Source organism: Sminthopsis crassicaudata, chromosome 3 (assembly GCF_048593235.1).
Source record: "Sminthopsis crassicaudata isolate SCR6 chromosome 3, ASM4859323v1, whole genome shotgun sequence".
Classification (NCBI taxonomy): Eukaryota; Metazoa; Chordata; class Mammalia; order Dasyuromorphia; family Dasyuridae; genus Sminthopsis; species Sminthopsis crassicaudata.
In genome coordinates, this window is record NC_133619.1 from 153,735,043 (window position 1) to 153,761,842 (window position 26,800).

Consider the following 26,800-nt stretch of genomic DNA (forward strand, 5'->3'; position numbering starts at 1 on the left):
ACCATGTCTGTGTCATAAAAGGAGTTTGGTAGGACTCCTTCATCCCCTATTTTTTCAAATAATTTATATAACATTGGGGCTAATTGTTCTTTAAATGTTTGGTAGAATTCACATGTGAATCCATCTGGCCCTGGGGATTTTTTCCTGGGGAGTTGATTAATAGCTTGTTCTATTTCTTTTTCTGAAATGGGACTATTTAAGCAATTTATCTCCTCCTCTGTTAATCTGAGAAGCCTATATTTTTGGAGGAAGTCATCCATTTCACTTAAGTTATCAAATTTATTGGCATAAAGTTGGGCAAAGTAACTCCTTATTATTTCTCTAATTTCCTTTTCATTGGTGGTAAGATCCCCCTATTCATTTGTAAGACTATCAATTTGATTTTCCTCTTTCTTTTTTTTGATCAAATTTACCAAAGGTTTATCTATTTTATTGGCTTTTTCATAAAACCAACTCTTGGTTTTATTTATTAATTCAATAGTTTTTTTACTTTCAATATTATTGATTTCTCCTTTTAATTTTTGTATTTCAAGTTTAATTTTTGGTTGGGGGTGAATATTATTCTTCTTTAGGAAACAATCTTCAGGATGATTTCAGAAAGGCCTGGAGAGACTTACATGAACTTATATTAAGTGAAGTGAGTAGAATCAGGAAAACACTGTATATAATAGCAACAAGATTATGCCATTATCAATTCTGATATGCTGGAACTCTGTCTTCCCAGAAATCAGCCGGAGTCAGGATCACTAAATGTCTTTATTCTTGATCTTTTACTGTCACCCTCCAACGCCAGGTCAAGAGTGCGAGAGAGCGTGAGTTCCACCACCCAAATTTCTCCTCCTACTCCTCCCCCACAAGTCACTTCCCCCTCTTTGTCCCACCAATCAAGCCAGCACAGAACAGCTGGGAAGGGTCAACCTTCAAACAAGTTAATAGGGAACTGTCCAATTGGCAATTAGTCTCACCTGCTTCATTATCCATGTGCATTGCTCAGTTCTAGCCCTTTACATCTCCCACTTTCTTTTGTTTTAGACCACAGGTGGTCGTGCCATCCCTGACTTTTCAGGGAGGTGAGAGCCCCCAAAAGGAGGTGATCACGCCCCCCCTGACTTCTCAGGAGGGGAGATGAAAAGCACCAAAGAGAAGTGGGGATTTGCTAGCGGGTTTCTGGGTTGAAGGGCCTTATTAGAGACAAGTATGCACAAACCCATCATCATGGGAGTTATTACACAAGCACATAGCAATAACACAGAGGCTATTAGTGGTGACTCTCCCCATAGTCAGTGCAGACTCAATGTGGTGTAACAAACAGGAATTGTACATGCAATTAGTGATATAACAAACAATATAAATCAACATGGTATTGTAAGAGATTTCCAGAAGTCCTAGAAGGAGGGTATGTAAACATCAGTCACACATACATGCCTTCTTCAGCAACCAAGAGATAGTCCAAAACCAATCTATTGTCCATTGCTTCACGTGTTAGGGAATCCAATGATCCCCACAAGTTTTTGAAGTCCCACGTCAGTCTTATGATGTCTCAGAGAATCCAATGATTCCTGAGGACTTTCAGTCCTACAATAGTCCTATGATGCCTCAGAGAATCCAATGATTCCTTAGGATTTTCAAGTCCAACAGTTTTTGATGTCCATGGGTCAAACGCCATAACTGCCAGGTTCTTTCAGTGGTGGGCACAGTCAGCAATGGAACCACCCGATGTTTCTTGGATCTTCTCCTTCATTTCAAGGGTCTGCTCTGTCTCTCTCTGATGGACAAGGTGAATACGGCTCGTTGGCACCCATCTGATTCCTTCTCCATCTGTGGAGATACAAGCAAATCCTCTTCCCCAAGCAGTTAACCTATCTGGTCCCTTACATTCACCACTTTCTGGGTCTCTCTACATCATCTGGCGATTATCTAAAGACAGTGGAGATGCTCACACTGGACACTGCCCTTCCAGTGGGTTATAAAACCTGTCTGCCGGAGCCAGTGCATCTTTGTCAAAAATTTAAAAATTAATGGTATAGAGAACTAAATTTAGAAGTTCTCTAGGGTTATCTGTGGCTCCCCCTTTCTTTTGTTTTTGGAGGAGTGTCTTAATGTCTGTTTCTTCTCTCTACTATTGCCTGACCTTGAGGATTAAAGGGTATGCCCATGGTATGTAAAATCTTATACTGTGCATAAAAGTGTGTAAAATGTTTAGCCGTATATGCAGGTCCATTGTTTATTGCTTGTGGCACACCCATAATTGCAAATGCTTGTATAAGGAATTCAGTGACCACTTGGGCTGTCTCTTTTGCTGCTGGCATTGCAAATGTGAATCCTGAAAGCTGACTGCAAACATGCCACAAAATCAGCAAAAGGTCCATTTGGTCCTTGTACAATTTTTATGTATGTCTCACCCTTGTCGTTTTTACTGGGGAGAGAAGCCCATGCTTTGATAGCAGCAGCAGCCATTTGCTCAAATGCTGTTGTGGAGTAATTAATCTATACTGAAGCGTCTGCATAAGAACCTACACCTGTTAGTAGGTCACAGGTGATTGAAGTATTAACTCCACTTTGACTATTTCGTTGGGCTTGAATCCTACAGAGCTCACTATATTCAGAAAACCACAACAAGTTTTGTCCAGGTTCTAAGCACAACTTTGCAATGACTTTCCAGTCACTAGGGGTTAAGGTTTCATAAGCCAAATTGTGTATTAACATCTTAACATAATCTGATGTAGCCCCAAAGACAGTGCAAGATTTTTTCAGGTCTTTAAGGACATCCATATTAAAAGGAGCATATCTTCTACTTTCTTGACCTGCAGAATTATGCTGTTGAATCACGGGAAAAATTTGAAGTTTGAAATCATTATCTATTTCTTTTCCATTTTCAATCGCTTCAATAAGCCCTTTCTGTAATCTAGTTATAAGGGTTGGTAATTGCTGGAGGGAGGTGCTGATGATGTCACCGCCCCTCCCACTTCTCCTCCTCCCTCTGTCCCTGAAGGTGGAGTGGATGTGGGCTGATCAATAATCTGCTCTCTAGGTGGGGATTGAAATTTCTTCTGGACAATCAGAGTCTACACACTCAGATTCCTCATTCAAATCCCCTTGCCCTCTGGCAATGTCCTGAGTTTGCTTATCTTCTATCTTTTGTTCCTCACACTTCCTCCTCTGTTCATTTTTAGAACTTTTCCTTCTTCTATAACTTGCTCCATAGCTTAAGTCTAATTGAATCACGTTGTATAGATAAAATACCTCTGGGGAAATTGAACAAAGCCCATTTTTTGAGTAAAATTCTTTCATTTCAAGTCCCACTAGCTTCCAGTTATCTACACTTAGTTTTTCTTCCTTTAAGAACCAAGGGGACCTGCGATTCAATGAGTCTAAAAGATTATCCATTTGTGGTCTGGTAACAAGTAAACTTTTCTCATCAATTATCTTAATTATATCCTCTAGAGCATTTCTAGATGAGGCTGAAGCAGGGGCTGGGGTTGGAGCAGGGTCGGCTGAGACTGAGGAAATGTTTGTACCTAACACCTGCCCCATCTCAGCTATTAGAGATTGCTGGTTTAGTCCTTAACAAGGTAAGTTCCTTATTTCTATTAGAATACTCACCTAATCTCCTGGTCACAGGAGGACTTCAGTGGAAGTAGGGTGCCAGCCCCACGTTTGGACACCAAATGCTGGAACTCTGTCTTCCCAGAAATCAGCCGGAGTCAGGATCACTAAATGTCTTTATTCTTGATCTTTTACGGTCACCCTCCAACTCCAGGTCACCCAAGTTTCTCCTTCTTCTCCTTTTCCTCCTCCCACACAGGTCTCTCACCCTCTTTTTGTCCCACCAATCAAGTCAGCACAGAACAGCTGGGGAGGGTCAACCTTCAAACAAGTTAATAGGGAACCGTCCAATTGGCAATTACTCTCACGTGCTTCATTATCCAAGTGCATTGCTCAGTTCTAGCCCTTTACACTGATGGACATGACTCTTTTCAATAATGAGTTGATTCAGGCTAGTTCCAATGGTCTTGTGATGAAGAGAGCTTTCTGGACCCAGAGAGAAGACTATGGAGACTGAGTGTGGCTCACAAAGTAGTATTTACAATCTTTTTTTGTTTGCTTGTTTTTTTTTTGTTTTTTGTTTTTTTTTCTTTGATCTGATTTTTCTTGTGCTTCATGATAATTGTGGAAACACATATGGAAAAATTGCACATGTTTAACATTGGATTACCAGCCATCTAGGGGAGGGGGTGGGAAGGAAGAGAAGGAAAATTTTGGAACACAAGGTTTTGCAAAGGTGAATGTTGAAAATTATCTATGAATATGTTTTGAAAATAAGCAGCTTTAATTATAATAAAAAAAATAAGAAGAAAAGAAATGATATGACGTTAAAGAAGAACCAATCTCGGGCCTAAAGAGTATTTCAAACTTTTATACTTTACAGTTTTAATCCTATATTTCATATATCTCCTTATCTTCTTAGTAGTCAGTCCTTATGCAGTTAAAAATCTATAGGACGCCTCGTTTGTGTCTTAGGGTTCAGAGAGTCCTTTTAACTCCACGTTAACAAAATAAGACTGGTTTGCCATTTCTTTTCCAGTTGTTTAAGGAAAACAGAGCTTAAGTGATTTGCCCATAGTCACACAGCTCACAAGCTTCTGAGAATGGATTTGAACTCTGATCTTCCTGACTCCAAGACCAGTGCTTTAGCCACTGAGCCACCTAAGCTCATATGAAGATAGAGAAAAATGTGTTCCTGGCCTTAGTTGTAACATCAGATGTGTCTTTCTAGAAAAAGATTGTTCTTTGTGATAGTGTGATATAGTTGAGAAAGTAAGATTTTGATTCAGGATGCCTGAGTTCAAATCCTATGTTGCTTTCTAGCTCTTTAAGTTACTTATGCAGTTGGAGCCTCAGTTTCCTCATTCATATTATGGGGTAGGACTACACAACTTAATTATTTTAAAAAGAGTATTTTGCAAATATTAAAGTATTATGTAAATGTGAATTTCCTACTGCTGTGTTTAACATATTTTTGGGGGGGAGGGGTTCATCTGACCTAGAACCTAATGACTTATAACATGATTTCTTTGTGAAAATATATTGCAAGCTATAAACACATTTTTATAAAACAGCTCATTTATGATTTAGGGACAACTTTGCAAATAGGATTGCTTTTTTTTTTTTTTTTTTTTAAGGATAATTGGATATGTACTTTTTGACTGAATCATTAACTTAATTTCAGTTTTTGAAAGAAAATCAAGCAAGGGAGACCAGTTTAATGTAAAAGGGAGTAATATGAAAATATTAATTACTTTTCTTTCTTTTTTTCTTTAGAGTTCCCATTCTTAAACCAAAAATAACAAACTGGGATCTATCAATCAAAATGGGAGATGAAATTCATTCTGTCGTAGCATCAAACAGTGGTTCAAAATTTTGTGTAAGTTTTATTTATTTTTTATAGCAATTTTGAAATAATAAGTGCAAATTATAGTTCTAAAAATGTTTATCAGTTCTGTTTTGCTTTTCTGTAAGCTGGTATATTTATGCATATGTTTCATATTTTGCACCATCTCAAGCTTATTCTTTCCTTAAATGAAAATAAAATTTCTTCTTTTCTTTGTGAGGTCCAAGAATTTTAGGTAATTGAATATACCACAAAACTTAGATAAAACCAGATGTTATTCATTTGGAAACTTTTTTATAAGTCAGACTGTCATAATATAGTGACAGCCTTCTGACAGGCTATCTAGATCTTGGAGAGAATACAGAAAGAACCTTTTTCATTCTAGGATATAGTAAGCAAAATTGTTTTATCCATGTGCTCTGATAGATTTAATCTTCAGCATTTTTAATGATCTACTGTGTGTACATGTGTTCTGCCCCACCATGGGTTCCTCTTGATAGATAGTCAGTAGCTATAATGATGTGTCCAATATTTATATTTAGACCTATTAATTATATCAAAGAAAAGAATCACAGTCTTGACACTGGTATGAGTCAGTTTGTTCAGGATTTCTTGAGGAAAAAATTTACTACATTTTTAGTTTAGTTTTTAGGACAGTTGGTCCTACTCTTTGTGACTCCATCTGGGGTTTTCCTGGCAAAAATACTGGAATGGTTTTTCATTTTCTTCTCTAGATCATATTACAGATGAAGAAACTCAGGCAAGCCATTTTAAGTGACTTACGTATCTTAGGCCAGATTTTAATTCCATTCAGGCTTTCTCTCTCTGCTGTGGCAGTATATCCATGCCACCACTTTGCTACATATACTAAGAAAGTTGTTATGCTATTGGCACAATAAATTTTATATTAAACTATGTTATATTAGATTTGTATTACCCTCTTGATGGCTGTTTTGGATTTATTTCCTCCAGTTCTTTGCAAAGTTAGTTCTCAAATAAGATCTAAGTGAAGCAATAATAAAAATATTGGAATATCATTGTAGATAATGCCTAACAAGACTTCAGGTCTTGGTTATTACTGAAAAATTATAAGTTTTTCAAAAGTTAGTTTGGTCAGTTTGGATATTTTACAAAATTTTGCTCATTTTGTACATTCAAATTGCTGATTCCATTATTAAGATATTTCACTGAAATATTACATGAGTAAGTCCTGAAAATAAATAAATGTCATATGTCATTTACAGCAGATTTGTACAGTTGGCTAGATTAAATATAAATGCATAAGTTAATATAAATATTATCTCTTTGTAAAGGACTAATTTTGAATAGATCACAGTGAGGTAGCTCTAATTAAGTGCCTAGTGTCCCTCCCCCCACCCCGCTTATTTCCTGCAGTCTTGCCATGGCCAGCGTTTAATAGCCCTACACACCAGGATTTATCTTCAGCCCTGTCCTTCCCTCTCATTTGTTTCTTCATTCCCAGAGAAGTCTGAACTTGGAGCCTACCAGCAGGCATCCACAAGTCTTGGACATTGTCTACCCAATGATAAGTAAGGGGCCTGAGTTCTGAAAGTCTAAATTAGAGGTATTAAATCATGATTCCACAAATTATAGCTTTACCTGGCTCTTAACAAATGCACCAAGTGTCTCGACTTACCTTTGATCTCCTACTGAACAGGATTCTCTGGCAATAGTATATGATCAATAGGTATAGTCAAACTTCTTAGGATAGTCAAATTGCAGCTCAGATAGTTTACTAGAAAGAAAATTAATTCTATCATAGGTCTACTTAAAAAATTATTCCAAAAAATCATCTTGGTTAACAGTTGTTTAATCTCCACTTTATTAAATTGAATGTACAATTATGGACATTGTGTATTTATTATTATTATTTTTTTTTATTTTTATTTTATTTTTTTTTTTGCTGAGGCAATTAGTGTTAAGTGACTTGCCCAGGGCCACACAGCTATGACGTGTTAAGTGTCTGAGGCTAGATTTGAACTCAGATCCTCCTGATATCAGGGCTGGTGCTCTATATACTGTATCACTTAGCTGCCCTCTGACATTGTGTATTTCTTATGGACATAGTTATCTTTGCTTTTTATAGCCAAAGAAGTTTTTTATTCCAGCAGGTCTAATATTCCAGTTGACTTAAGGTTATTATCCAAAACATAAAATGTTGTCTATATAAATTTTAGATGTGCTTTTGATAATATATTTCAAAGGAAAAATAAACCCTTTTTTTTTTAAAAAAAAATAGTAAATTGTTTTAGTGGTTTTGTTAGAAAAATATCTTACATTTATAGTCTTTTAATTTTTCAAGATATTCAAGAAGAAATTAGCTAATGTATTTAAGTGTTCTTTATTTGTCTTTTAAAGGGAGAAAAGACATTCATATTCAGAGAGAATTTAAAATTAGAACATGTTTTATTTGTGCTGAAAGGCTCGCTTTTATTATGGAAAAGATAATTACTTAGACACCCCAAACTCCCAATCATATAGACACTTTGAGAAATATCAACATATTGAAAGATGCCCCCAAATTAATAGATCAACAGTGGAAACTGCAGAGCACAGGTGTAAGGAACTCTATGTGAGAAAGACATACTGGTGTAATGGGGCAAATTATTGCAATAGGAGGCAAACTGTTCTACCTTCCAAGTGTATCCACCTGTCTATTAACATGCTGTACTAAAGTTTATAAGATGATTTAACCAAGCACTTTATAATTTTTCAAAATATTTAAATGTTTTTGCAACTTTTATGGGTTTAACTTCCTGTAAATAAATCATTTTAATTTTAAATCATATTTTAAAGCTGTCCAATTCCAACTTGCTTTTTCTTAAATTATAATACTATTGTCTTTATGTAATATTATTTCATGTTACTATATTACTATAATATTACTATATTACTATAATATCTATGTCCTTCAAGTATTAATAAGTTTATGAAAGACTTGCTCATTATGTCATAAATACTTTATATGTTATGCATGTTTGTCAATATATTTTTAGTGTATTTATCAGTATATATTTGTGCTCATTTTATATTAGTTATTGATGTTGGCACATAATGATTCCTAAAAGCAAACTTTTTCCTTTCCTTTGGCATACTTGTCAAATATTCTAGCACTTCCTTCCTGGATTTTAGGATTATAATAATATTTCAAATTCTGTTTCTTCAAAGTTGTTATTTTATTTTTGAGCTTAGAATATTTTTTAAAGGAAAGAGGTAAATTTATTTATGTTCCTCCAAAATTCATTATTATCTTGTTATCTTAGCAAATCTGAGAGGTGTGAAGTGGTATCTCAGTCTTAATTTGCATTTCTCTAATTTTCTCAGGAAAATAGTTAAGGTATTCTTTATTACAATGAAAATTCTATGTTTTTGACACAGTTTTCTTCTAAATTTTAGGTTTAACAACTTTGCAAATTGTATTTTATAACTTGATCTTGTGGGATTGATTAAAAAAACAGTATATCTTTTTCTTAATGAAAAGAAAGACATAACTCGATTTGACATATGGAAAGACATTTTAAAATATGAGCAACATTTTCAAAATAAATATTCATGTGACATTAAAATCAAGTCAGGCAGTAAAATTTATTAGCTTCATTTGAATCACAAAAAGTAGAGTGAACTATGTTGTCAGACAAGACTACAGCAAAAAGTAAGCTCTTTGAAGGCAGATTAATTTTGTTTTATCTTTCCATTTTTAGAGTTTTAGAAATAGTCTATGATTGTTGAATTGAATATATAGACTTAGATAATGAAAAATGTAAAAATCAGATATATATGCATAAACACACATATATATATTATATTCATTGAATTACTACATCATTTTATTTAAAGGAAAAATTATTTGAATTGTGAAAAGCATAAATATAAGACAATAATTGTACTTAACTTTTATACATTTCTTTCACATTTTGATAGATCTAGTAGAACAATAAATGAGGCAAAATTTAAGGATCAGAAAAAATAGGGGCAGCTAGGTGGCTCAGGGAATAGAGCACCAGCCTTGAATTCAGGAGGACCCGAATTCAAATGTGATCTCAGACACTTAACACTTCCTAGCTGTGTGACCCTGGGCAAGTCACTTAACCCCAGCCTTAAAAAAAAAAAAGGATCAGAAAAAATGTATAGTAGAATTTTCCTGATTATCAAATCAGAAACTTACCTTCATGAAAACCTGTTCTTGTGCTACAAAGGAAATAACTCATAAGGGTATAAATATTAAATACAGCCTTTTGAAATAATAATAACACAGAAAATTTGAAAAAAATCTTATTCTACCTTTTCATTTTAACCCTGAATCCTAATTAATATTATGTTACAATATGCCAACTCAGGAAATGCAGGTAATGTTGTCCTTACAGATAAATTTATGTCTTAACACATATATTGACAAAAGGAAATCATGAGAAAGTTAATTAATTAAATAATTACCTGAAAAATAAGCAAGCAAAACAAGCAGAAAAAGAGAAAATTTTGAAAATCAGACTTGAAAACAAACAAACAAAAAACAAAACTATTGAAATAGTAAACAAAAATCTAATGTAGGAACACATGGACAGTTTTAACTTTAATTCAAATAGAAATATCCTATTGGTACTTAGTAAATAGCTGCAAAGTAAATATTAATACCTCTTATTTCATATCATCCTCACTTATAACTTAATATATCATTTTTTGATGTCAAACCATTAGAAATTTCTAAGAACTTTCATGGTAAGATTGTACTTTTCTGTGTCATCAAGTTACTATAGTGATAGCACATACAGGTGCAGTTTTCAGGTCATTTCTTTATTGGACTTACCAGGATATTGGAAAGAATCCTGATCTGGAAATATTGCTATTCTCAAAGCTTTTGGATTTCAAGACATAGTAGTTAAGTTGGTATGTTTGTTTTTTGTTTTTTGTTTTTGTTTTTTTTTTGGTATGTGCTTCCTGTTTTTTCTGCTTCTGGGAATGTGCTTCAGCTAAGCTATCTTGTCTGCACTATGTGTGGTAGTTGATTGAGAATTGTTAGTTTGGAAGCAGGCTAACTGGTCAACAAGGTGCTACTAAACCCAGGTCTCCTTTGCCCACCTGCTTTTTTTCTGTTAGTAAATAATATTTCCCCCCAAATACATGCAAAGATAGTATTCATTATTCACATTTGCAAAACATTGTGTTCAAAAATTTTCTCCCTATCTTCTGCCCTTCCCCTCCCCTAGATAGCATGCAATCCAATATAAGTTAAACATGTGCAGTTCTTCTAAATGTATTTGCACATTTATCGTGCTATGCAAAAAAACCAAAAAAAAATCAAATCAAGAGGGAAAAAAAATCAAGCAAACAAAGAACAAGAACAACAACAGATGAAAATACTGTGCTTTGATCCACACTGAGTCTCCATAGTTCTCTTTCTGGATGTGGATGGCACTTTCCATCCTAAGTCTGTTCGAATTTTGTTGAATCACTTCATTGTTGAAAAGAGCCAAGTCTATCACAGTTGATCATCACATAATCTTGTTGTTACCAGGTATAATGTTCTTTTAGTTCTGCTCACTTTACTTAGCAGCAGTTCATCTAATTTTTTCCAGATTTTCCTGGAATCAATCTGAACAATAATATTCTATCATATTCATAAGATAACTTATTCAGCTATTCCCCAACTGATGGGTTCCACTGAATTTCCATTCCCTTGCCACTACAAAAAAAGGCTCCTACAAACAATTTTTTTCATATGTGTATCTTTTTTCACTCTTTTAGTATTTCTTTGGGATCCAGATTCAGTAGAGACATTACTGGATCAAAGAACATATACAGATTTATAGCCCTTTGGGTACAGTTCCGAATTGTTGTAGAATAGTGATCATTTTGCGCCTTCCACCAACAATGTATTCGTGTTCCTCCAACATTCTTTATTCAGTCTTAATTTGCATTTCTCTAATCTATAGTGATTCAGAGCATTTTTTCATATTAGTAGAAATGGCTTTAATTTAATCTGAAAATTATCTGTTCCTATCTTATGACCATTTATCAATTGCAGAATGGCTTATATGTTTATAACAATGAGATAATTCTCTTTATGTTTGGAAATAATGCCTTTGTCAAAACAATCAGTATAAAAATGTTTTTCCCAGCTTTCTGCTTCCCTTCTAATATTGGGTATATTGGTTTTGTTTGTGTAAAACATTTTTAATTTAGTGTAATCAAAATTATCCATTTTGTATTTCATAATATTCCTCCCTTCTTCCTAGGTCTATGAGGTAGACTAGCCTGTGTTCTCCTAATTTGCTTATGGTATCATCCTTTATGTCTAACCCATTTGAGATTATGTTGGTATAGGTATAGAAGTTGGTTAACACCTAGTTTCTGCCATACTATTTTTCTATTTTCCAAGCAATTTTTTGTCAGACAGTGAGTTCTTATCCCAGAAGCTGGAGTCTTTGGTTTATGAAACACAAGATTATTATAATCATTGACTATTGTGTCTTATGAACCCAACCTAATCTATTGATCCATTACTCTTTTTCTTACGAGTACCAAATGGTTTTGATGATCACTGTTTTATAATGTAGCTTAAGGTCTGGTACAACTAGGCCACCTTCCTTTGCATTTTGTTTTAATTACTTTCCTTGAAATCTTTGACCTTTGTTCTTTGTTACGGTCCAGAACTCTGAACATGGAACAAGGGTTCTTATAAATGTTCAGTCAGTGGACTTGATAAAGACAATGGTTGTCTGGTTTGGCATGGTGCTTAATAGTTCTCCAAGTTCAGTAGGATTGATTTAATCCTACAACAAATAAGGTTTTCCAGTGATATCATGATTGGTTTATGCTCAGTGTAGAGCATACAAGCTGGGAGCTCAAGCTCTCAGAGGGAAGAATGAGATTCATTTCCATCTTCATCCTTGGGATGCCTGCCCTGGCCTCCTTCATTTCTCCACTGAAACCAAGACTTCTAAGAAAGCTGCCCAGCACCAGGCAAAGAGATAATAAAGGATTTGGACCTTAACACCAGGCTATTCTTGTGGTGATTAATCTGGTGAAATGAAAGCTGTTCCAAAGACCTCCGCAAAACCAAACAAGAACATTATCATTCTTCTAGATAAATTTTGTTATTTTTTCTAGCTCCATAAACTAATTTCTTGGTAGTTTGATTAGTTCGGCACTGAATAAGTAGATTTCTTTAGGTAGTATTGTCATTTTTATCATATTAGTTTGGCCTATCCAGGAGCAAATGACATTTTTGCAGTTGTTTAGCTCCGTGGTGTGGAAAGTGTTTTGTAGTTGTGTTCATATAGTTCATGACTTTGTCTGGGCATTTTGCCTTTGCTCTCCTCTTCTGGGTTTGGTTTTGATCTCCTTTGTCTCTATAGTAGTTCTCTATATTCAGAGCTCTTTTTGCTTTTTTGCTTATTTTTAAAAGTTGAGCTCTGCTCCAAATACAGGAGGAATTGTCTGTCTCTTGCAGGATGACAGGAGCCTCTCACTGCCTTCGATGGGCTGGGGCTGGAGGGCTGCAGGCTTCCAGGCTGAACTGAGTGTGTATGGCCAAGTCCTGCTTGTTGTGTTGTGATTCACAGGCTTACTGTTTGCTTTCTGTAGTTGCATTGGAGGTCTCAAGGCTAGTCTGGGGATCCACTGACCCTTTGAACAGAGTAGCCAATGTTGCAGAATTTTGCCTAAGTGCTTCCTACTCGATTCCCTGTGCTGGGCCCGTCCTCCCTGGGTTTCTCCGCAATATTCCCGGACTGATCCATGTTCCCTCCTGCCCAATTGGGATAGATCTTTCTGACGTTCACCCCAAATATCTCAATGCTGGAAAGTCATTATACATTATACTGTGGGCTGAGAGGCTAGATACTGAGGCAAGTTGGGGAGCTCAGGCAGCATTCTGTCTACTCTGTCCTTTTGAAGACCCTGGGTCTGCAGTTATTGCTGGTAATGATGAGGAACTTGGGCCTCCTTTCTACAAGGATTTCTTCCCTCGAGGGCTGTGGGAACTCTTTTGGAGACCGATCTGGTAAAATGTGACTCTGGAGCTATTTTAACCTAGTGCCCTCCTTGCCTTCCTGTAAGTCCAAATAAAATTGTATCTTTTGCTGGAGCCTTCCCCATCCTTTATTACATCTAATGCCTTCCCTATTAATTATTTTCTATTTATTCTGTACATAGTTTGCTTTCCATTGCTGTCTCTCCCATTAGATTATGAGCTCTTAAGGGCAGCAAGTGGTTTAACACTTTTCTGTGCCCAGTGCTTAGCACAGTATCTAGCACTTAGTAGGTATTCTTTGTTCATTGTCCCCATCATATCAATATGCGTATGTTGTTTCTTAAGATGTGTTGATTTAACTTGAATAATATATATATATATATTGCCTCTTGTCTTTCCTCCAAAGTGTCTTCCTGAGAATCTTCACAACCTAGGCTCAGAAAGAGAAGGAACAGTGTCACCTTTTTTTGTTTGGCCAGAGTTTGGTATAAAAAAGACAAACAGTCACATTCTGTCCATGGGGGATTCTTCTTATGTAGGCGAGCACATACACATGCGAACCCAATGAGAAGCGGGGGCAATCATAGGCAGCAGGGGCTAGGAAGATAAAATTCCCTGGTGGGTGGGGGTCTAGTCTAATCAGATCGTCTCTGGCCTGGGCTGTTTTTCTGAGCTGGGACTTTGCTTAAATCACTTGAGTTGCTTTATCTGGCATAGCAGGCAAAATTCTCGGTTCAATAAGCCAGTATTGCTAGGACCTTCCAATACCCCCAGCTTCGGGAATGCTCAGTTTTATCTCTTGTGAGGCGGGCTCTGATTCCCAGGCCAGCCTGCCTTGTTTTGGATAGTATGGGAACTCAAGCCAATTCAGGTGATTACGGAAGTCATGAACCATTCCCCTTCCACACATATATAACCCATAAATGAAGACAAAAAAAAGCAAAGCTTCTTGTCCAAAGAGATAGTTAATTGAATTCTAGACAATATTTCAAATACGAATAATCTGCTACAGAGAAAGAAAGCACTAGGGAGAGAGAAAAATATAGTAGGCCAGTATTACTAGTAAGTATTGATGCAAAAATATTAATTTTTTTTGATGAAACAGAGCTTATGATGACACACCTAAAACTATATGTACTAGTGTTGTAATGCCTACCATACAGATTGTAAAGGACAGTCTCTCTGAGAGATCATATCATTAGCCCCGGATAAATTTTTAAAAAAATATTTTAGTCTAAGGCTTTGCTCCTTGCAATTTCCTCTTCCTCTTTAGCCTACCAGGCTTTTCAATATATTTAACATATATTTTTTGTTTTTACATCAGCTATATTTCCTGCTATATCATTTCACTTCTGCTTAGAGAGCCAACCCTTATAATAATGAAGTCTTAAAAGAGTAAGAAAAAAATTCAGAAAAACTAAATAACATCCTATAATATTATATGCACTATTCATATCCCTAGCCTCTTCTCACCTTGCAAAGAAGAAGGAGGCTTTGTCCTCTCATATCTCTTCTTTGGAGCCATATGGTGATTATAATTTTTCAGCATACTTTATAATCTTTTGTTAATGGTGATCTTTCCATTTAAATGAATTTTTCTGATTTTTTTCCTCATTGTCTTTATTTCATTTGTATCAGTTCATAAACATGTATATATGCATTTCATTTTCATATCCATTGTTTCCTACAATATTAATAAGTTAATAATAATAGCTAACATTTAAATGGTGTAAAGTATGTACCATTTATATAATGTTAAGTAAGAGCAACAAACTTACCTCATCTGATCCTCACAAAAATCCTGCAGTGTAGGTGTTATCATCCCCATTTCAGAGATGAGGAAATTGAGGTTGAGAAAAGTTAAGTGAGTAGCCAAGGATCACAGAGGTAATTACTACATCAAATCAGATTTTCAACTTAGTCTAATGTTCTAGCTGCTGCCTCCACCTAACTGCCCAGTAGTATAATACCAAAACCGTGATCTATTAGATCCTGTTACTACAGTGTTCACACAGATTACTGACCTGTGACATCCTGTTACTTGTGCTCACCCACTGTACTGATCAAGAAAAATCAGATCAAAAAGGAAAAAAAAATGAGAATGAAAACAAAATGCAAACAACAAGAAGAGTTAATATGCTATGTTGTGATTCACACTCAGTCCCCACAGTTCTCTCTCTGGGTGTATATGGCTCTCCTTATCGTAAGATCATTTTAACTGGCCTTAATCACCTCATTGTTGAAAAGAGCCATGTCCATCAGAATTGATCTTCATATAATCTTTTTGCTGTGTACAATGATTTCCTGATTCTGCTCATTTCACTTAGCCTCAGTTCATGTAAGTATCTCCAGGCCTCTCAGAAATCATCCTGCTGATTATTTTTTCAGAAGCATAATATTCCATAATATTCATATACCATAACTTATTCAGCCTTTTTGCAATTGATGAGCATCCACAGAGTTTCTGGTTTCTTGCCACTACAGAAAGGGCTGCTGCAAACATTTTTGCATATGTACATAGTGATTTTAATGACACATATTCTGAATACAGATTAGGAAAATAGTTGTTGAACTTATTTAATAATCTTCCTGTACTTAGAGTACCTATTTCATATTCTGATATCTGAAAATGCTTAGAAGGTATTTTTTAGGGGAAAAAAAAAGGATCTTGCAATTTGATTTAACCCATGGTTTACAGCTCTACGAAATTTAGGTGATAGGGTACTTTAAAATATAATGATTAATTCATTTTGTAGAGAGAATATTTTAAATTAAATTGGTTTTTTGCCCTTATAGATAACATGATATGAATTAAGTAAATTATTTTTTTACAACCAACAAATCTTCCAATGTGGACTCTTCCTGCTGTCTGTTGTTAATTACTGTAGTCTCTTAACCAAATACCAAAATTTCAATTCAAAAATCTTGGATACCTTTTCAACCAGATTCCTTGTTTTCCTTTTTTCAAAGTAATTTGATTCTTTAGTTATGTCAATTTGGATACTGGACAATCATACACTGGTTGAGTATGTACAAGTTCTGCATACTACTTTTTTATTAATAATTTATAATTATAAAAATTTTTTGACAGTATATATGCATGAGTAATTTTTTTTATAGCATTATCACTTGTATTTATTTTTCCAAATTTTCCCCTCCCTCCTTCTACTCCCTCCCCTAGATGACAGGCAATCCCATACATATTACATGTGTTACAGTATAACCTAGATGCAGTATATGTGTGTAAATCCAATTTTCTTGTTGCACTTTAAGTATTAGATTCCGAAGGTATAAGTAACCTGGGTAGATAGACAGTAGTTCTAACAATTTACATCCAATTCCCAGTGTTCCTTCTCTGGGTGTAGTTATTTCTGTCCATCATTGATCAACTGGAAGTGAGTTGGATCTTCTTTATGTTGAAGATTTCCACTTCCATCAGAATACATCCTCATACAGTATTGTTGTTGAAGTGTATAGTGATCTTCTGGTTCTGCTCATTTCACTCAGCAACAGTTGATTTAAGTCTCTCCAAGCCTCTCTGTATTCCTCCTGCTGGTCATTTCTTACAGAGCAATAATATTCCATAACCTTCATATACCATAATTTACCCAACCATTCTCCAACTGATGGACATCCATTCAACTTCCAGTTTCTAGCTACAACAAAAAGAGCTGCCACAAACATTTTGGCACATACAGGTCCCTTTCCCTTCTTTAGTATTTCCTTGGGATATAATCCCAGTAGTAGCACTGCTGGATCAAAGGGTATGCACATTTTGATAACTTTTTGGGCATAATTCCAGATTGCTCTCCAGAATGATTGGATTCTTTCACAACTCCACCAACAATGCATCAGTGTCCCAGTTTTCCCACAGCCCCTCCAACATTCATCATTATTTGTTCCTGTCATCTTAGCCAATCTGACAGGTGTATAGTGGTATCTCAGAGTTGTCTTAATATGCATTTCTCTGATCAGTAATGATTTGGAACACTCTTTCATGTGAGTGGATATAGTTTCTTAATACTACTTTTATATAATTTATGTTTTGTGAAAAAATGCTATTCTAATGCCTTGATGTATGTCCGTTGTAACTAAATGTTTTGATGAAGTCTTCAAAAATGGAAATGTATGAGTCAGTTTTAGATAGAACTTCTCAGATGGATCTAATTAGCCTTACATAGGAGTTGGATTTCCATTTGTTGCTGTTGAATTCTTATTTCATTCACCCATAACTAGAAATACCTCTCTTCAAACAAATTTCTTCAAAGAAAAAGCAGATTGGGTTCTATGTTTTACTACTTTTTGATGTTGGAGTTCTCTTTAACTGACTAGACCTTATATTTATACAACTGTTACTATTAAGAAAACAGTTTTGAAGAACGTTGTTTCACAGCTGAGTTTTTAAGGAAGTCAGAGATACGTAAAATAGAATGAGTTTTTTGAAATTTTGAAGTAATTTTTTTTTAAACTCATGATAGTGGAGGTATGAATTTTAATTCTTTCTGAAACTTTAGGAATAATTATTAAAAATAATAACAGCTAACATTCATATCATTGTTTAAGGTTTGCAAAGAATTTACTTCCCTTGTATTTATTATATGTGCATATTAATTTGACTATATTTTATATGTACATGTCTTCTACAGTAGAATAAAAACTCTGAAGGTAGGGATTGCATTCTCCTTTTTGTAAACTCAGTCTGAGTTTATCTGGCATATAGCATATTCTTTTGTTTGGCTGTTAATAGCTTCAATTTGTAGATGAGGAGCTAATTATTTTGTCTATTGTGTTGGTATGAGAATTGTGATTAAAATTAAGGCCCTTCACAATCCAGGTCCATTAGCTACTACATTGTAAAGTAATTACAAAATAGGAATTTACTTAATATACATGGCATAAAGGTAGCTGAATTTGTTATTTGTATTGTATGCTCATAGTATTCTGAACCATAAACCATAAAAATAAAGTTTGATTCAGATAAAACATTACCAAGTCACTAGCTTCATTAAGAATGGGAATGAAAGACATAGAAGGTACATTGGAAAGGACCTTTTAAAAGATGCTATGGTCCATTATCTTCATGTAAAAGATGGAGAAATTAATTTCTCAAGAGGTTAAATAACTTTTTCAAGGTCACCCATGGAGTAAGTAGAGCAGCTGTAATTTGAATTCAGATTTTCTGAGTCCTTGAATATTCTTTCTGTTTCATTACAATTGCCTTAAAGAAAAAAACAATCCACAGTTGCTAGACATATTGGAGAACACAAAATAGAAAGTTCTGATCAATGTGTATGTGTTTTACTAATTTGAAGTTGTTTAATCTGTCAGCTGCTTTAAGCATTTGTTAATGGTAATGATCAGGTAACAGTTATCATAAAGAGACAAGCTTATGTTGCCACTGTGAATTCTGGGAGGAACAATAGCTAGAGGGCTTCAAATTTGGCCCCAGATTCATACTAGCAGTGCAGTCCTGATCACTGGTCTCTCCTCAGTTTCCTCATCTAAAATGATAATAATAATAATAGCACCTACTTCTTAGGGTACTTTTAATAGCCCTGCTTATTATCATTATCACCATCATCATCATCATCATCATCATCATCATTACATTTTTCAAATTTTACTTAGATTTCAGTCTTCCAAAACTAAGGCCAAAGAAGTGACTTCCCAGAGATTCCAAGATTAAGGACTTAGTCTGTAAGAATAGATCAGTAATTTCATTAGAAGATAAGGTTGGCAATGAACTGGCAAGAGATTTTAAGATAGAGAGAAATTTGCTGAAAGACTTTTAAAATATTCATGTGCTGCAGTAGTTGCTAAACTGAACTCTTTCTGCTCTGGGTTTATTTCTTGGCAATGTGTAAAAATAGGAGGTTTCTCAGGATTCATTAAGTATAGGGGAACCCAGATTCCCTAAGGATGTGCTTTTACATAGCTGTCAGAGGGATAATAGAACCAGTACTATGTGAAATATTTCTAAAAATAAAGAGGAAACTGAACAGCACAATAGTGGCTAAGAGTACTAGACCTGAGTGAACACTACCCAAGTTAAAACTCAATCTCAGACACTATGACCCTTACCCTCTGGGAAGCTCATTTTCTACACCTGTAATATGTAGATAATAATATTATCTACCTCCCTGGATTGTTATGAGGAATAAATGAAATAAGATAAATACTATATAAATATTAAATAAAACCATACATTTTAAAATTTCTTTCTGCTTTCATTTTTATTTCATTTCTTAGGGTTGTATAAACTTTTAATATTTACGTTTGTTTTTATTTCATTTCTTAGGTTTGTATAAATTTTTAAAATTTACAGGTTTGTATTTAAAAGAAACAAAGACAGAAAACAGCAAAAGAAATTATAAATTATTCACATAAACACACAGACATACATACATATATAAATTTTTTATTTATCATTTGTTAACTCAAGTTCTCCAAATGTGTTTATGGACTTAAATCCAATATTTCTTTATCACCTCATTATTTTTGTATTTCTTTTTTACCTCTTTCTCTGTGTATTTGCAAAGCACTTTAAATTGCATTTATTTTATATATATTTACACACACACACACACACACACACACGTGTGTATGTTGTTTACCTCCTATCGAACATAATTTTCTTGTTGGCAGGGATTACTTCATGTATTCCTTTATATCTCTATCTCTAACACAGTACCTAGCATTAATACTTAATTAAATGCATGTTGATTGAAAAACAAAACAGAAATAAGAGATAAAGATCAATCCAGAATATTGCCTATTTTCCTGGTTGGATAAAATACAGGCTAATGATCTTCAAATAATATATGAGGTTAATTTGGGTTGAGGTTTGGATAAATATTACTTACCCTGGGAAAACTGACATTATGAGAACCATTATTCTCAAACACAAAAATGATCTGGCTATTCAGGATATTTCTTTCTATAGAAAAACTTTTTATGATTTAGGACTTATACCTATAAAATATGTTATTTATGTTTTATTATAACTTCATAACTATTTCTTTGATTCTTAAGATCTAAGTTTGTTTAGGTACATCCTCTATCAGCATAAATCAAGACTAATATATGTTTTCTTTCCTGTTCTACATAATTGTCTTCAGTGTACTCAAAAACTACTTGCTAATTTATTAAGATCTCAAACATCTAGTCTCTGCTACCAGTGTCATCACCTGCCTTTACCTTCTTGGCCTAGTTATACTGCTGCCCTCTCCAAACTGGCCGTCACCATGCAGTCCCTTGGACTCATCTTCCCTTCTTCCTGTTTAGTTTGATCTTTCTCACTAGTCAAGAGTATAAGTAATATTGTTCTCTAAACATACCTGGGATCAACCAGTGTGTCTCTGATTGCAAGAATATGATCACTGTTTAGATAAGAACAGAAGAGTTTATTTTGTGTGGACAGGTAGGCACAAAGAAGATGGGTAAATAAATGAGCAAAGCATATAATGAGAATAACTGGTACTTCTTTGAGTATATTCCCATCAACAGTAGGATTATTGTCTGTAGTAATTACCTATGGCCTCAGGAGAGGCTCTCTGGGCATTCTTCATATACCATTGATGGCCCTCCTCCACTGACACTAGAATGGAGAGAAGAAAAAGAATTTCCTAAAACTGAGAATAACCTGAATCTGAGAATGAGTAGTCCCAGGATATCACTGCCAGAGATTAGTCTTTTAAATTTTCACAAATTTTTTTTTTTTTTGCCATCATCATTTTATTCTGAAATTGTTTTTTAGGGCTCATTCCCTTCCTTCTATTATTAAAGTTCTATGCCCTTTGTTTTCTTCCTTTCTTGTGATTTTTTTCAATGTAATTTTCCAATGTAGTAATTGGACTCTTTTTCTTCCCAGTCCTTTATTTCTTTCCCCCTGTCTCTATGTCTTCATCTCAAAGTTTCTGTTTATGGGCCCTTAATTAAAATGGTGACCAAAAATGGATCTAGGACTACTTAATTTCCCTTATTAGAGGAAGGGACCAAGATGTCATGAACCAGTTGAGAGAATTCAATGATATTCAGTGGGTTTGGAACAGGGATGAATCACTCACTCCCTGCATTTTCAGCTTTTTAAGATTTAACTTGTTCTGGTTGTGTCTATTTTTATCTGTGCATAGGGGCATGGGTGTGTGTGTATGTGTGTTTGATGGTGGAAGTTTTGGGAGAATGGGATTTTATTTTGGTCTTTTAAAAACACTATTTTCTGAGAGTGAATGTTATTTCATTTGAATTAGATTGAAGAGCATCAGACTATAATTGGATATAATACAATGAATAAACTAGTATGCAAGGAATATTATGCTGGTTAGTATTCTGTAAGTGTCATTTGCTTATTCAAGCATGTAAAACTTCAATGAGAGAAGGCAATTTTGTTTAAATTTTCTGATTTGAATTGTTCTACTAGTTGGCACTGAGTGGATAAAGGGAAAAAACATATTGAAAGCATTGTTGTAGGTAATGAAGTCATTTGTCCTTTTATTTGGTAGATAATTTGGCAGGTAAAATTACCATTTTACTTCCTAGAACTAGCAGGATTGGTTTGTTGATGAAAAGCAGCAATTTTTAAAAATGGAACTAAGCAGAGTATGGTGCATACATTTCTAGTACTTTAGATATGGATAAGGAGTCATCTTTTCAGTATATGTTTTTTATGTTACTTAAGTCAGCTTTTATCAGTTGCATACTAACATAACTGTTTTTTAGTTATTCATATGTAAAGACAGCTAAAATCTTGTCATTTTTATTAAAAATGAATTGATATTCAGGTGTTTTGATGAATGAGTAAAGATTGTGAAAGGTATTTTTTCATTTAACTGTGTTAGTGAGACTCAATGCTTTCTAATTAATATATATATATATATTTAAAGACAAATATAAAAAAGCATAAATACAAATTCTAACTATTGTAAAAAGAAAAACATATAACTAATATTATTCCAAGTATTTACACCTGTTTTAATTCCAAACCTATAAATCCTAAAGAAAGAGGTTAAACGTATAACATTTTGCCATATTTTCAAGTGAATATACTTAAAATCAGAACAACTTTTAACATTCAGAAATGCTAAAAGTATTTAAATGTAAAAATTAGTTTGCTATTTTTACATTAGTTTACATTACAATATTTTACATTAAAACTGAATTACAATGTATAAGTTTATAGGAATTAGGTCCTTTCTACTTTCAGCACTTGATGATTGATGTTTGTTCCCCCCCCCAAAAAAAAAAACAAAACCAAAAAAAAAAAAACTGTCACACCTCATATTTGGTTTATATTCCTTAGTGTGAAACATGATGGTTTTAATGACAAAAAAAATTTTTTTAGAATGCATCAATTGAAAAATTCAGAATTTTTCTATTGTTTCGCTGAATTCATCTTGACTGGTACTTGTAACCATCAGATTACTCTACAAAACTATAAAAGTAAGGTAAACCAACTCTAATTCCTTGTGGACAGGTGTCCATGGTATAAAAACTAACATCACAATTGACACTAATTGGCACAGTTGTTGGCAGCCTTATGAAGTGAAAGACTGAATGGTTGAATGGTTTTACAGAACAACAATGATAACAAGCGTTTTTTAAAACTGCATTTTGCATTACTTTTGTGACCTAGACTAACAGGAGCCCTTTGTCTAACTTCAGTCTAATCTTTAGAAATTTTAGAATATAATCATGATATTCAGTAAATAGCCATGCAATGCCAAATGATACTTTAAAAAGTTAAAATACTTATGTTGGTGATTTATCTTCTTTCCCCCAGTCTAATTTTGAATTGTTGAAGGTGTTTTGTACACTCCAAAACTTGGAATTGTCAGTACCAAATGTTGAATTATTTTGTTTGATTAACAGTCAAAAAACCGTGGCAAGTTTTAAAGCTACTAGGAGTGGCCTTACACAAATTATATTATTGTTTTTAATTATTGGGTTTTTAAAAAATATTTTTGCAAGGCAGATGGGTTAAGTGATTTGCCTAGGGTCACACAGCTAGGAAGTACTAAGTGTCTGAGGCTGAATTTCAACTCAGAGCTTTTGCTCCGTCCATCCAATTGCCCTCCTTAAGCAAATTATAAAGTGTAAAAAGATTTGTATTTAAGAACTGCTTGTCTACCTGCCTTTCCTTTCTACCATCATCACCAGTGTGTTACTCCAAATGGAACTATGTGAACTATACCCAATACTTTCCCAATCCTAATCAAAACATACTATGTAGAGGTCATCTTCTTAGGCTCCGTAGGTATAGGTATACGTAGGTCAGTTATCTAATAAACCATGTTAATGTGTTCATATATGTGAAATGTGCTTTTCTAGGTCATCTGTTCCCCTACATAAGATGCAACAACAACCACTATCAGCAGGCTACCTTAGTGCAATGGATAAGTCACCACTCCAGAGGCCCTAGTGCTCAAAGCTAGTAATCCAGCCCTTGGGTCCCAGCAGAAGAAGCTTGGGACAGTGGCCCCTTATCAGAAACAGAGCTCAAGTGAAAAAGCCATGAATACCCCCATCCCCTCAAGAAAATGAGTAAGAAACATAAAAGAAGCTTGATTATATAGAGAAAGCTACTCTGGGGACAGGGAAGATCAAAATAACAATTGAAAAGAGGATAAAATGGGTGCATGTGAAACCTTAAAGGGTGATATGAATTGATCTCACCCAAAAAAGCCTTCTTAGAATAGCTCAAAAAGTAATGTAAAAGTCAATTAAGAGGGATAAAAAAAAAATTGGGAAAAGAAATGAGAGGTATTAAAGAGAGTTTGCAACTTGAAAAAAAAAGAGAGAAAAATTGAAAAAAAAAAACAAATCCTTAAAAAATAAAATTGTCAAATGGGGAAAAAAAATACAGTGAAGAAAACAGCACTTTAGAATTGACCAAATGGTAAAAGAAGTACAAAATCTATCTGAAGAAAGTGATTCTTGGCTCAAATTGGAATAACATAGAAACTCAATTTGGTATAGAAATTTATTTTATCCTTTTAGGAAGTATAAGGAGAAAGGGGGTTGTTGGAAAAAGGGCAAGGATGCATAGAAGTTGTAGGGGAAAGTTGAAAGAAAAGGGAGAGAAGTGTTAGAAGGGAGAGAGAGCAACAAAACACTGGTGAAGAAAGACAGGTAAAAAAGAGGGGAGAAAATAAGACTGAAGTTGGTGCTCATAACTGAATATGAATGGGATGAACTCTCATAAAATGGAAGTGGATAGTGGAATGGACTAAAAATTAGATTCCTATTGTATGTTGTTTAAAAGAAACACATTTGAAGCAGAGTTACACAGGTAAATGGCTGAAGCAGAATCCAGTATATACTCAAAGTAAAAGCAAAAATAGATCTAATGAAATAAACTAAGAAAACTAAATCTTTGCTTTAAAAAAAAAAAGGTACAATAGACAATGAAGTATTATCAGTACGAAACATATAGCACAAGTGGTATAACACCCAAATTGTAAGAAGAAAAGCAAAGTGTGTTAAAGAGAAAAAACCCAGCAAAACCATACAACCATACTAGAGGGGGACCTCAACCTTTCCCTCTGAGATAACTCTAACCACAGAATTAAAAAAAAAAAAAAGTAGTTAAAGAGATAAAAGGAATTTCGGAAAGATTAGATAAAGTATAAATTAAAAATCCTCAATTTAAAACCAAATTAGTAATTTTGAAAATCAAAGGAAAGATTTATAAAACTGAAAGTAAGAAATATTTGTAAGAAATGAAAGCAAGAGCTAGTTTTATAAAAAGAACACAATAAAATAGTTTAAATCATTAGATAATTTGATTTAAAAAACAAAAGAAAGAAAACCAAATTACCAGTATCAAAAAAGAAAAAAAGAGTAAATTAACAGCAATGAAAATAATTAAGGCCTGTTTTGCCCAAGTGTATGCCAACAAATCTGAAAATCTAAGTGAAATAGATGAATTTTTACATAAATATAAATTGTCTTTAAAAATTAAGGCAATTAACAGAAGAGGAAATAAAATACTTAAATAATCCTATTTTAGTAAAAGAAACTGAATAAAACATCATTGAACTTCCTAAGAAAAAATCTCTATGTCCAGATGAATTTGCCAAGTGAGTTCTACCAACCATTTAAAGAACAATTCTAAACTCTGTAAATTTATTTGGAAAAAAAAAAGGCAAAGGAGCCCTACCAAATTCTTTTTACAACAGGAATATGGTGCTGAAACCTAAGCCAGGAAGAGCCTAAACAGGGAAAGAAAATTATATAACAATTCCCTAATAAATATCGATGTAAAAATTTTACATAAAACATTAGTAAAGACCTAATCTCTTAATTAGCAAATTAAATAAAGTTTTTGCAATTAACTTTATTAAATTTTATCACAAGGACACAGCTAGGTGGTATTTATACCAGCAATGCTGGGATGTCTCAATATTAGGAAAATTATTAGCATAATCAACCATATCAATAATAAAACTTAACAAGTCATACAATTATCTCAATAAATACAGAAAAAGATTTTGACAAAATACAACACACATTCTTACTAATAAGAGTTTTGCTTAAAATGATAAGTAATATCCATCTAAAACTATTAGCAAACATTTTAATTTGAGAATAAGGTAGAAATTTTCTGGAGGTGTCAAACACTTGATCAGTGGGGCCTATTATATTTCTAAGTCACTAGTTTGAGTAAACCAGATTAAAATGTAATTGGGTGCTCCCTGGTTAAAAGAACTGCAAAATGGACAATGATATATTTTCTCAGATCTTCACAATTTGAGATCTTTCCAAAACAGAAATTATGAGCCAAATATAAAGAAACTTCAGTTATTTGTATGGCCAAGTCACAGAGGTTCTGAGCCTGGCAATTTGCCAACTGGACGCTTCAGAGCTGGCCTAGTGAGCTGGGACTGTGGGGTCTCAGATGCTGATCTGTGCTGTGGTTAAGAGCTGCCTGCTATTTGCTATACGTCTTTTACCCAAGTGAAATAGAACTTTCCTGAAGTCCTTCTAAGTTAGCTTCAACAGGAAAATTGTTTCACTTTGAGGGAAACTAGAGAGAGCTCCTCCAACTTCCTGACTTCTTTCCTTCATCTTGGCTCTGCCTTTTGGTGTCAAGCATTACATGTGTTTATCAAATGGGTTGACTGTCTGGGAAAAACAAGGGGAGTCATACTTGAGATAATTGTGATCTAAGAAAAAGAAAATATCAAAGCTTTTAAAAATTATGCAATTTTGAAACATTTAATGAAATAAATAAAAATACAAGAGGGTAAAGGCAATGTTACTATGTGCTTTTCTAAGTTAATGTGTGACCCACAGGGATTGTTATATATTGTCTAGTGCCTATTTATTTTATTTTAACACTACTGACCTACATCAACAATAACTTAGTCTCAGTATCTACCAAACAAAACTAATCATTTCTTCTCTTTTCCCCTACC

The 26,800-nt window shown here is 34.1% G+C and overlaps 1 protein-coding gene across 3 annotated transcripts in view; it reads left to right on the forward strand.

The window, feature by feature from the left end:
• The window catches only part of PCCA (propionyl-CoA carboxylase subunit alpha), a 423,045-nt gene that overhangs the window by 280,716 nt on the left and 115,529 nt on the right, over positions 1–26,800 (forward strand). For all 3 annotated transcript variants that reach the window (XM_074299450.1, XM_074299452.1, XM_074299451.1), the window contains one exon: positions 5,323–5,425. In XM_074299450.1, the coding sequence (XP_074155551.1) occupies positions 5,323–5,425 (103 nt within the window). The remainder of the gene's footprint in view (positions 1–5,322; positions 5,426–26,800) is intronic.